This window comes from Rhinoderma darwinii, chromosome 9 (genome assembly GCF_050947455.1).
Source record: "Rhinoderma darwinii isolate aRhiDar2 chromosome 9, aRhiDar2.hap1, whole genome shotgun sequence".
NCBI lineage: Eukaryota > Metazoa > Chordata > Amphibia > Anura > Rhinodermatidae > Rhinoderma > Rhinoderma darwinii.
The window spans coordinates 64,991,256-65,004,580 of NC_134695.1; the positions used below are offsets into that span (position 1 = coordinate 64,991,256).

General features: G+C 38.4%; 1 protein-coding gene across 2 annotated transcripts in view; it reads right to left on the reverse strand.

Moving 5' to 3' along the window:
- Positions 1-821: 821 nt before the first annotated feature.
- SLC1A2 (solute carrier family 1 member 2) overlaps positions 822-13,325 on the reverse strand; it is an 87,430-nt gene continuing 74,926 nt past the window's right edge. Inside the window, exon 11 of one of the 2 annotated variants that reach the window (XM_075838012.1) lies at positions 822-8,069. In XM_075838012.1, the coding sequence (XP_075694127.1) occupies positions 8,001-8,069 (69 nt within the window). In that variant the 3' untranslated portion in view covers positions 822-8,000. The remainder of the gene's footprint in view (positions 8,070-13,325) is intronic. The other variant, XM_075838014.1, reaches the window with a different exon arrangement.

The window sequence follows — 13,325 nt, forward strand, 5'->3', positions numbered from 1 at the left end:
GTCATTCCACACGTTCGTTCCATAAGTGATTTTTACCTTTGAGCTGCTACACTTAAAGGCGTTGTCTTATGAAAAAAACAAACACTGTCCATATGACACCTCTTCTTGGCTGGATAGGATCGCCAAACAGCAATCAGTTGATCCCCTTTTCCTGGGAGGTGAGGGTCTCAGAGATGAGCAGTGTATATACAACCCATATAAATAGTGACTGTTAAGAAGCGGAAGACTTCCTTGCATCCGCCGGAGAACCGGATTGGAAGAACTGACCTGGGCAGGAAGGGTGGAGTCCAGAAGGCACTCCCTATAATCCGGCCTCGGAGGAGAGGGCTGTGTCCCACAGGGGCAATTATATGTAGTGGTATTGGGAATGGAGGACATGGACTAAAAGGGGGTATTGCATATTGAAAAATACAGCAACTTTCTAAAAATACATTGTGTTTCAATTCCTCACCATTTTCAAGATCTCTGCTTGCTGTTAGTGAATATAGAAAAAAAAAACTTTAAACGTTTATATACGGAGACTGAAACTCATACAGACCTAATACTTCTCACAGCTGACAGTTTGTTACTGTTGTATCCAGTCTAGACAATCCTCTGTGAGATATACACATCAGCAGCACAAATCTCTCTCCTGTTCTGATAGTTTGTTACAATGTATCAGTGTAGAAAAAAAAATATCAGTCTGGAGTCCAGGTTGTTTAGCTCACAGAGCATTGTCTAGACTGGACACAATAGCAAACTCTGACATATCATTACTCATGGAAACATATTTTCCCAGTATTTCCCAATTGACGAAATAAAGACACGCGGGGTCATGAGGCTTTATATATACCAACATTTATTAATCTGTACATCAGAGTTACGACACATAGCAAATTATATTATATTCATATTGTCATGTATAAAGAATTTCCAGTTTTATACATAAGTTACAGAAAATGATGTGACACGGTTTGAGAGCATCAGAGCAACTTTCTATAAATCTCAAAGGCAGAAGTTTTACACATTAACAGCACACGTCACAACGGAGAGGTCCTACATGTCAACATAAGAAACACAGGGAGGCCTGGACTTTCCCACTTAGTAGCCATCCAATTAACAATTTTCACACTTAATTAAGCATTTTTACCTATAAAAAGAAAAAATTTAAAACAGGACGGACATTGTCAATCAATTTACACAAGTACAATCTAATTCTAACTCCCTTTAGTTTGTTTAGAATGGACCATAGATATATATTTTCATGTAGAATGATAACATTATACTGAAGGGGGGAAAATTGCTATATGACATTGGAAAAACATGACTACTTTCTTCCTGAAACAGCGCCATTCTTAGTCAAAGGTTGTGCCTGGTATTACAGCTCAGTCCCATTCACAGGGCTGAGCTGCAATACCAGACACAGCCTGTAATCAAGAGTGGTGCTGTTTCTGGAAGAAAGCAGCTGTGATTTTCTAATCTCATAGACCTCCTTTAATTGGGGAAGCCCCGTCACTACTCTACTCAAGTAGGTCTAATTTAAACATGGGTCAAGTTCTGTAGGTGTTAGTTGAAATGTACTATTTATCTTTCTCTTAATGGAAATCTCCAGTCATTAATACATGTTATACTGATAGTGGCCTGAAGAAGACCAATGATGAAAGGGCCTGAAAATTGTAAAATTTAAATGTGTAAGTAACTTTTTATTATATTCTAGTTATGTCCTATGTAATATCATTTCTAACAGCTATTTTATGTTTACTCTCCTTCCCTGGGAGGAGCTTTGGTGTCACATGACAAATATTGACACCTATGTAAGGGAAGGAAGTGACATAATATAAGGGGGTGGAGCCTGACTCTGACTTCCTGCTGGAGGAAATTTTTGTCATGGAGAAAACAGCCACTAGCTGCTTCATATGACTGTAGTTTATTTTAACTGTGAATAACATGATAATCTACAAGTAGCTCTAACGGGACAATAAAAAAGATAATGAAATAGTGAGGTAGAGTTTAATAAGTAATGAAAAATAAAAATTTTAAATGTGTCTTATTTGTACCGTCCGAATTTCAAACAGTCGGAATTAATCATAGTAGTACATAACAATTACTCTTACCATACCCATGATAATTATTAGTATGAGCAAATCTCTTTTCCATATTTTGGAATTGTCTCACAAAATTAACCTAGAAGGAGTTAGAATTACGCAAATGTATCCCAAAGTTCATCTTTCTGGGAGGTTTTTTGGCCGTTCCCGGGCAGAATGGGGCAGGGCTTAAAATGTCCAACGAATAGGAATGTGGGAGGTATGAGCTTAAAGTGTACCCATCGTTACAAAATATATAAGATGTAGTACTGTCAGGTATTTTGGGTCCATCCTTCATATTTTCAGTGTTTTTATTCTATAAATTACTTTTGCTTTAATGCTTTTTGGGTGGGCTCTTCCTGGTGTGAGGTTTGACCTGACTTTGGTGTCGTTTTCTGCTGCCCACACATTTCATAGTGTTGTGTACAGCACTCTGAGGCCACGAGATATCTCCACATTTATACTTGCTTCTCTCAGCATGCAGGTTTACAGAAACAGAAAATAGCTGCAGCTGCATCCCCCTCCTCCATGTCTAGTTTTTCTTGTTTTACAATAGATGCATTTTTTGAGACAAAGGAGGCTTCTAAAAATTTACAGAGAGACTCGGGTCATGAAAAGGAACTAAAACCCACGGAAGCAAAGGAAGATGCCACTTTCTCCTAGTGATATATATTACGCAATTTCAAATATACATTTTTTTTTTACGGATTGGTTCACTTTAAGACAGAAAGGGGAGCCTAAATTGTTCAGTCAAACCTTCAGTTCATTTTGGACAAATAAAAAAAAAAAATCTACCAGCCTGACTACAAAAACATTCCTGGCCAGTGAAATGGGACACTCTCCTAGGAGGAAAAAAGTTAACGACAATTATCAATATCAACTTTATAAATTACCAACTATTGTGCTAATTTTTTACTAACCCTATCTGTCTCTACTGCTGTAACATGCCACGTTACCTAATAAAGTTCTACTTTAGCTCTTAATCTCTTTGCTACATCACACATCTAAATCACTAAGTCACTGATTAGGAAAAAAAACAAAAAATAAAAAAATTCTTCCATTTTACGGCCATTATAACATCACAATCCGGAGTGGTTACTCGTCAAATATGAAACATCAAAAGCATTGCTGCTTACAGAACCGTGAGACACATTCAGATATATTTACAACACGCTGGCTGTATATATGTATAGACTATATACACTTATATGCGGGAAACAAAGGGAAAAAACTAAAAATTATGTGTTTGGAAGAGAGGAGATTACTATATATATATTACTACTCGACTGCACAAAAACAGGCTGATGAGACGACCACGGGTCTATGTCTAGCAATGCTCAACGGAACCAACTGATGAGAACAACAATTTTCAGAACAATCTATGAAACTGCTGGGGAATTCTGCAACCACAGCAAATATGAATCAGAAAGTTTAGTAACTTCATGGAAAAAAAAACATTTCCTTTAGAAGCCACAAGGTTCAGTTTCTTAGGCCTGTTACATAACTTATATTAGGAGTGCCAATATTTATCTTGATATTGTCGGTGTAGCAAACTGAACCCTAAACTGGAGCACACATCAGGACCCGCAGGGCAGTATTTGGGGCCAAATGGGGTATTTGGCCATAGCCCCAAGCTTACAATATACAACGTTTTCAACTGTCCCTAATCTACAGGGACAACCCAGCTCTTGGGTTATTTTTGCTTTCCATTTTGGTTTATTCACCTCTTCCTTGCCATCATACGCATATTACAGAGGTATTGTCTATGCTCACATATGCACCATGAAGTGCCTTAGCATGGACCCTTAGGGACTATGTGTGCCACCATACAGGGTCTGTACAGCAATGCATGGACCCTAAAGGAATCTTTTTTTGAAAATGTCAATCCCATCGGAGATATTAGAGGGCATATTAGAGGGTGGATCCCCCATTCAAGACCCCATGTATTCGTCAAAGCACAGAGTCTCTCCAAAGGCCAACTATCATACTTTGTCCCTAAACTTTTTGGTCCCTGGTACTGTCCTTATTTTAAATATCCAGTTTTCTTACTGAAGGTCCCATAGCGACAAATTGATCTGGGGTTCCTGCAGGTCAATTTCTTTGAAGTGTGAATCAAAACTTTCTTTTATAAACTCTTTTTTATAATACTAATTTGTAAGGTTTTGGGGCACCTTAGAGAAAATGGGGTGACATTAGGGTCACTGTTTTTGGAGGTTTGAGGTAGTGGTGTCTAATATATACGTGGACCAGCTTTTCCCAGCAGTGTCACAGAGAGGTTACTCAGCCCACTGGGCCTCATGTCATAAAAATTGCTCAAAGAAAAAGTGTCTTTATGGCCCACATAAACTAATCAGTGTTCAGATTTCATTTTCAACCTGTATGGAAAAAGGGAAATGTGTAGTCTGATTGGTTGAGTTGGGCAACACTTGGAATACATGAGGCTCAGTATGCCCTCACGTTATATGGCACGCTGTACCGGTTGGAAATCTATCAGTAACATATATATGATAATATGTTATTCAAGTTATATATTAATAGTGTTGTTTATTTTTTGCCCTTTTTTTCCAGGAAGAGCGCCACTCCCATCCATGGGCAGTGTCTGGTATTGCAACTCAAGTGAATGGTTCTGAGTTGCAATACCAGATACAACCCATGGACAATAGTGGCGCTGTTTCTCGAAAAGAAAAAAAAAGCAGATCCTTTTTCTAATCTCATACCACCCCTTTAAGGAAAAAATTCCACTTGGATTAAATGACACATGAATTGCATGGCTCTAGCATTCTTCATCTTGTTGTTTGTCCTGTTGTATCAATTTGGAGTAAATTAGTGAATACAATGTTGGAAAAATTCCTATGAAATTTTACAGTAAATTACCTGTAATCTGACATCTGGGACACGTCAAGTCCTGTTAATTCTGGATTATAGGAATTTTACCATATTATTTAATTTGTCAATATATTATCCAAATCTATTTAATCTATTTTCATAACATAACGGAGGTAGAACTAAGCCAATAACAAAAAAATATCATATATAAATGTATATATCCTGCTAATCCCACATGGATTGTGACATTTAAGGAATGCATTATCTTCTTTCTGCTTGCACCATACCGAGTGAGGATGAGTTCTATAAGAATAAAAAAATCACTGGTCCCGTTACCCTTATATTTGGTCCATAATTGTAAAGGCAAAGTCAGAAAATTGTAAACCACATGACTTAACTGGCAGTATATGATTCATTTACTACTATTACATAGTATTTCAAAATGTATTAGAATAAAAATGTTATTATATATTTAATGGTGAAATGGTTTAAAAACCAGTGTATGAATCGTGGGAGGAGTCAAGGGAGGTAGGACTGATGATTCGCTGGCTCTGAATCATGTAGACAATGAAAGATGATAATTAAAGAGCAACTCTAGGAGGCGCCATAGATTGTGGATATTGATTTAAAAAAAACAACAACATAAAATAATAATTTTACCATTGAAATGAATTTTTTTGGATGTCTTTTCCCTATGCTTTACAATGCAGCAGTTCTCTATCTGGGCGGAGCTTATAACACACTTCATCCTGGTTTATGAACAGAATGCCAGAACTAGTCTGATATATAAGCAGAGCGATAGAAGAGAGAGGGTGATGTAATTATATATAAAAAAAAAAATCTTTACAATTGCCTTGTTCTGCTTCGACTCCCTCAATATGGATTATTGTGGGAGAGATCAAACAGCCTCATCTGGTTTTACAAGTCAGAAGCATTACAAATACATGAACTGGTTTACATGGATTCCATAATTCGGAATATAATCACTGTGTGCTCTACTTCACTTGTGCTTTCTCTTTTTGTGCTTTCTCATGATCTATGACAATATTAAAAGGCGCATAAAACAAAAATTACGGGCCTCATTTCACTCCATGTAGCCGTAGTATGCAGTATATGCTCCAAATAAGAGAGCAGTGCATTGTGGGAGCTCAGGTGACCGTTACAAAGTTCTGTCACATGTCTGACTGTGGGGTGGAGCTTAGCTGCTGTCTGTTTCCAAGGGCAACCAGCAGAATTTTTTAAAAGCAGCTATGGATTATATTATATAAAATAGCTAAATATCTTGATATAGCTATAAGTTGTGACTCCACACGTGTACAGATCAGTCATGTGTTCACCTAAACCCTATTAAACTCCTGCGGTGTGACATTTCGAGCCTATAATTGAGTAAATGAGGGGGGTTTGCTTGTTGATGGTTATTTTTGCACACTAGCATCACCTGTAATATCTATATACAGCATCACTACTGCTTGTGCCACCATTGGGAGCCAGGTGCAGATACAAGATGACATGGTAACGGTCTCCAGAGTACTGCTAGCCTAATATATTACACACTGCAGGCACCGTGCAATAAGGGGGGACACGTATGTGCTAAGTGGGTGCAGATACCTGAGGCCCTGTGCACTTATTCTGCATTCTAAGACCCCATAAAAATATACCTGTGCTTATCACTCTTCTCATAGAGATACATATATTCAATCTAGACTCTGTTTTGAAATATGTTCATTATTATTATTTCCTTTTTTACAAAAAAATCTAACAGAAAAAAATGTAATTAATTCAATAAGTGGAATAAGCAAAAATATTACATTTTTTGTGTTTTTTGGTTTTTAAATTTCCTTTTCAATTTAGTAATCCTATAGTCTGAGGACAGCTTAACCTTAGGACAATTCCTAGGAAAAATGCCCTTCTAATTCAAAGCAATTAATCAGAAATCAAGTCTTAATTTCTAACACGTACGGGAATTTTTTTGCAATTATTTTTAAGTGTGAAGCCAAATTTAAAAAAACAAAAAAACGTAATAATTCAATATTTTTCTCGTCTTTCCAGAAAAAGCACAGACACTAAACATGGTTAACGCTGAGGTGAAAGTAATCCGCAAAAAAATTAATAAAAAATAAATCTATATCCATTCTCATTATTTTTACTCTTCTAAATACAGAATTTTTTTTTAGAAAATGTAAATTCCTGAAAAATTATTTCAATATGTGTGCTATAATAACCATCTAATTAACGTGTCCTAATGGTAATTAGTTAAACAAAAATCTGTCTATCATTGATCAAGAAAATAATGTTAACAAAATGGTTAAATATTTAACAGAAAATCATAAAATATAAAAAAATAATACAAACACCATAAAATACAATATACACTGAAATGATACAAGTCACAGATTTCTCAATTTCAAATAAAATTTCACATTTTAAGGGAAATTTATATCAAGAACAATAACGTCAGTGTTATGCGATGAAGTATTTTCTGAACAAGATCAAAACCTATAAATATGCGTATAAAATATATTATATAGGATCTTGGTTAGATAGTCAATGGCCACTAAAATATGAAGACCAGAATATTTCAACATTGCTGATAACTTATTAACATTGCATCAGGCCTACAACAGGAAGACTGTGGAAAATGAGATGTAATTCATGACATTTATATATAGGACCCGATAGTAGTAAAATACAAGACCTCATGGTCATTAAGTAAACAAGTTGGTCAGTAGCAAAGCTATGTAATACCATGTATATGTATTGAATGTAGATCCTGACATGGAAAGGATATGATACCAGCCATTAAACGGAATGTTAAGAACACTGTTCTGTAGACAGAACCCTCCCAAATTCTGCACGTTTGATACCTGAGTCCTTACAATGAGGTGTGAGCTCATTCAAACATTCTCGACACCCCAAGACCAAGTCAGTCATTGGTCTGGTTTTGCCCATTTTGCATATTCGGACGCCCAAAAAAGGTTATCTGTGCTATGACTGTAAGGGTTGTGCTGGGTAGCTATGGGTGTAATGAGATAGTCCTCAGATCATACTGTATCATACTGTACTCTAACGCTCTTCATGAAGACAGGCTGTGGCGGTGGGGTTTCCTCACCCTTACGCTTGCAGAGGTTCTTCGACTACAGCATTGAAGTCTGCCGTTTTGCCGTTGTTTGCCAGCGTCACCTGAAAATGATCACGGTTATGATCTAGCGCCAAAGAAAACAATTTAAACCCCTCAGATATCCGAGAGATTAGCAACTTTTTATATGTGGTTGTGTCGAAGGTGGATGGGCGTAGAGTTATAATATGAATTGGAGTAAGAGAAGAAGCGCGGTGGACCATGTTAGCCAGCAAAGAACGTGGAAGGTGTGTAGTTAAAGTGATGCCTTAGGATGAAGGGCAAGATTTCGAAACACCTTGGGTGTCTTCCCCAAAGCTGATGAATTAACCGGAGGTGTCTCGAAAGCTTGTACTCTCAACATATCCAGTTAGCTAAGCAAGAGAAGAAGATATCAATTGCGTGAAGGATGTTTTTAGACCTCTGGCCTTGATAATGTAAACTAGGTTCCACCATTTATATATTGACCCTACTTCATGAATATTGGCCATAAATACGGTAATGCTATTTAGCCATATCCTTGTTTTCATTGGTCGGTTTCTGACAACATTATACTAGTAGGTGTATGAATGATGCGCAGTGTTTTTGTAAACTTTTTAGAATATTTGTAAACTTGTCTTTATTAAACTTATGGGATTTCGGTCTATAAAGGGTTACTTGAAGGGGTTCTCTTGGAATATTTGGCTCTACCTCAAATAACTGGGCACTACCTGTGCTCTTACCAATTATCGTGTGTTATAATTCTGTTTTGACCACATACCTGTAGAGGGAACAGTCGAATATCAGGGACCGTGACTGGAACGGCGGAATGTTTGTTGACCTATGACTCATCCATGGACATGAGATAAAGACATAGTGATATGTGTTTGTAGGGCATCCATATAGGTAAAGCTGGCCATTCTTGACCCCATGTTTTTTGGCGATCTGATTATTTGGGCCAGTATTGAGCGATTCTAACAATGATATCGTAAATCTCAGGTTGTTCCCATCGGGAAGATGTCTCATTTGGCTTGATGTGTCAATGATGGTGCCTAGGAGACATCTGGCCATGTATGGCCACAAACCCTGCAGTTTCGGTCCCAGAGTTTAGTTCCCAGGACCATCCCATATTCATCAATGATATGCAAACAAACAAACATCCCTTTGCTTTCTTCTGCCATGGTGGCCAAGCTTCTCTCTTATACTTGGTAGCTTTTACTATCTAGGTTTTATATACGGAATGTCAAGTTGTCCAGAAGGGATAAAGATAGGCGGCAAATTTCCCGTTGTGATATTTTATTTGTGATATGTATATGAAAACTGGTGCACAGGAAAGCAGTGGTGATGCCAGTAATGTTAACTTCTCTGTCCGATAACCTTCACGTGCTCGGAAATTTATTGGCCTCTACGGCAAATGACATTAATATAGATAATCCCCTTTGTTTTGGAATATGACATTTGATATTTGTCAAGTATGTTCATATTACTTTTAGTGCCGATGCTTGATGTTTATTATTTGTAGGGGGTCTTGACCTACGTTGTTAGTGCAATACAAAGCAAGCAGAATATTTACCATGCAAGCAAGCAAGCACAGTTATTAACCACATGCAGGGAAGGGCGGCAGCTTCACACATGCACATTGCAGGCGACAGGAGTCAGGAAGACACAGGCAGCAGAATCTAGCAAAGTTCCTTTAATGCATGGAAAAACAGCTGCAGGATTAGTGTCACTATAGAAAAAGTGCAACCGTCTTACAGATCACATTCTCCAAACATTGCTCTTTATGGTGTCATTGTCATAGCAATACTATACAAATATATACAGTAAAATCGAACCACCATAATATGAACATTGTGGGGGCAGGGGGGGGGGTATGCTGGAATCACATGACGGGCTTCACGGGTGGTTTTAGACCTTTTTTTTTTTTTTTTTTTAACAAAGTAAAGTATTAGGTGTGAACAGATCCCAGAGAGAGGAACAGGGTAAAGGGTTCCTTTAATTAAAATTAAAAAAAATACTCAGCATTTTGTGATGTGGGGTACAGTGCACATATTCTGTAACCTAGACTAATACACAATTATTACAATAAGTGGGGCATCGCTCTAAACCTAAAACATATTTACAGCATTTACAATCGTATAAAAACAACCTTTGTTCTATCAGATAAAGTCGATGTTCACCTTTAAATCTTATTTTATTTTTGACATGTATAATCTACAGGGTGGGCCATTTATATGGATACACCTAAATAAAATGGGAATGGTTGGTGATATTAACTTCCTGTTTGTGGCACATTAGTATATGGGAGGGGGGAAACCTTTCAAGCTGGGTGTTGACCATGGCGGCCATTTTGAAGTCGGCCATTTTGTATCCAACTTTAGTTTTTTCAATGGGAAGAGGGTCATGTGACACATCAAACTTATCGAGAATTTGACAAGAAAAACAATGGCGTGCTTGGTTTTAACGTTGCTTTATTCTTTCATGAGTTATTTACAAGTTTCTGACCACTTATAAAATGTGTTCAAAGTGCTGCCCATTGTGTTGGATTGTCAATGCAACCTTCTTCTCCCACTCTTCACACACTGATAGCAACACCGCAGAAGAAATGCCTCCCGATCTGACCCCCCTTAGACTTTTATCTTTGGGGTCATCTGAAGGCAATTGTCTATGCTGTGAAGATACGAGATGTGCAGCAACTGAAACTACGGATACTGGAAGCCTCTGCTAGCATTTCTTCTGCGGTGTTGCTATCAGTGTGTGAAGAGTGGGAGAAGAGGGTTGCATTGACAATCCAACACAATGGGCAGCACTTTGAACACATTTTATAAGTGGTCAGAAACTTGTAAATAACTCATGAAAGAATAAAGTAACGTTAAAACCAAGCACACCATTGTTTTTCTTGTGAAATTTTCGATAAGTTTGATGTGTCACATGACCCTCTTCCGATTGAAAAAACTAAAGTTGGATACAAAATGGCCGACTTCAAAATGGCCGCCATGGTCAACACCCAGCTTGAAAAGTTTCCCCCCTCCCATATACTAATGTGCCACAAACAGGAAGTTAATATCACCAACCATTCCCATTTTATTTAGGTGTATCCATATAAATGGCCCACCCTGTATATAAACAATTGAGTAAATTATATACATTGCATTACTAAAAGGGGTTTTCCCATAATCAATACTTATCACCTATGCACAGGATAGGTGATAAATATCTGATCAGTGGGGGTCTGACTACTGAGACCCCCACCAATAACGAGAACGGGCTTACTTTGCCGTTCCTGGTAGCCCCATAGGAATGGAGCGGTAGTGCGCATGCTCGGCCACCGCTCCATTTATTCCTATGGGGCTGCCAAAGATAGTGCTCGACAGCCCCATAGAAATGAATAAAGTGGTGGTCGAGCATGCGCACTACCGCCTTATTCCTATGGCGCTGTCAGGAACGGCAAGGTAAGCCTGTCTCCTGATCAGTGGGGGCCCCAGCGGTCAGACCACCACCGATCAGATATTTATCCCCTATCATATGGATAGTTGATAAATAATGATTATGGGAAAACCCCTTTAATTTGTACTGATCCTGCGTTACAGTCTATTATATTTGAGAGCTGCATTAACAAGTCTGCAAGCTTCAGAGCTGAAATCTACTAGAATTCCCTGCTCGCTCAAGGTCTGTAGAAAGCTTGTTCTGGTGTAAGAAGTGTCAACCTTACACCAGACCTGTACAATTATCTGTCCCACATAGCAACTCAGCTAAGCTTTTGAGGGGGTGTCCGTCAAAAAGCTTATTGACTGTTCCCAGTAGCAACCAGCAGAATTGTGCATGCAGCTCTGGGCTGTTATACAAACTGTAACTCAGGACCAATACAAGAAAAGTAATGCAATGTATTTATAAAGTTACTCAACTTTTTCAAAGGTGAATATACACTTTAATGAATCCATAATGTTGGGTTCCAGAGCTTTGTAGGGACCATCTCACCATCTCAATATTCCCAACTTTTGATTAATATCTTGCCACAATAATTTAAAGGGGTGTCTCATTAAGACAAATCCTGCCCATATATTTAATTACGACACCTCCCCCGCTATGAGCCAAAACGGAGAGCGTTGAAGAACTTGAACCATCTGTATTACATGACGGCCCAAATTAAGCTGTTTACCGTGGGTTTCGGGAGTCAGACCCTCTACAATCAGCTGATCGCCCAAGCGGCTCTATTGTATAATGGAAAGCATTAAAATGTCCTATTACTAGAGAAGAAGCAAGTCTATCACTGAACCACGTTACTTTTTCTATTTGGATCTACGGGTTGTGCAATCAATAGTGTTATGTCATTGCAGAAATCAAGTGTAAACTTAAAAGTGGACGCCTGATGTAAAGGTGACCATACTGGATGATTCCACTTTACTGTAATAGTGCCATTTTAAGGTATTAGGCCCCATCCACATCTTGTTTTTTGCCTACCTTCAATGTATACGCCGAGAAAAGCTCCCAACGTATATGTTAAATGTAAACTGTGACGGATGCCTAACAGTGGCATCTGTCACCCATAGGCTATAATCGTCTACGTTTAACGGATTCTTCCTGAAAGTGGTCATGAGAGTTCATGACATAACCGTTAAACAGATCCCATTCTGTGGGTGACAGATGAAACTGTTAGACATCCGTCACAGGCATCCACCACCCATAGACTGTAAGGTATCCATTTAACCTATGCATCAAGTAAAGCCTATGACGTATACCTTTAACGGATGCCTGTGATGTGTACCATACAGAGGCATGTGTCACCCCTAAGCCCTATTGTTAAAAAAAGTATACCGCACAGTATAATTTTTTCGCAGAATACCACGGCACGTCTAGCGTAGACGTTTACCAGCCTGACAGAGGCCGAAAGGACATTCTTTTGGCCTCCATCGGTTTAATGGTGTGGACACTAACACACACCCTAAACGTAGGGCAAAAAACGAGATGTTCATGGGGCCTTAACTAGGTTCTATTAAAAGCATCAAACGACACCTAGGACTACGAAGATGTGAAATCAGAACACTTGCTTCGAGATTCCCTCACAAATTTCAGCTGATCGCTGGAGGTCCCAGTAAAGTGTCATCAAATTATCAACATGGGACTCTTCCAACCATTTTTTTCCAAGTGAACAAATTTAAAGTTTTCGTCATTTAGTGTTTGCGACAAGGAAGCAGAATTTTTTTCCTAGAATATTAAATTTGCTGGGTTAGGCTTCGTTCACGTCTGCGTCATGGCTCCGTTCCGACGTTCCGTCAGAGCTTTCCCTCGGAACGGAGCCCTGACTGACACAAACGGAAACCAGATGTTTCCCTTTCCATCAC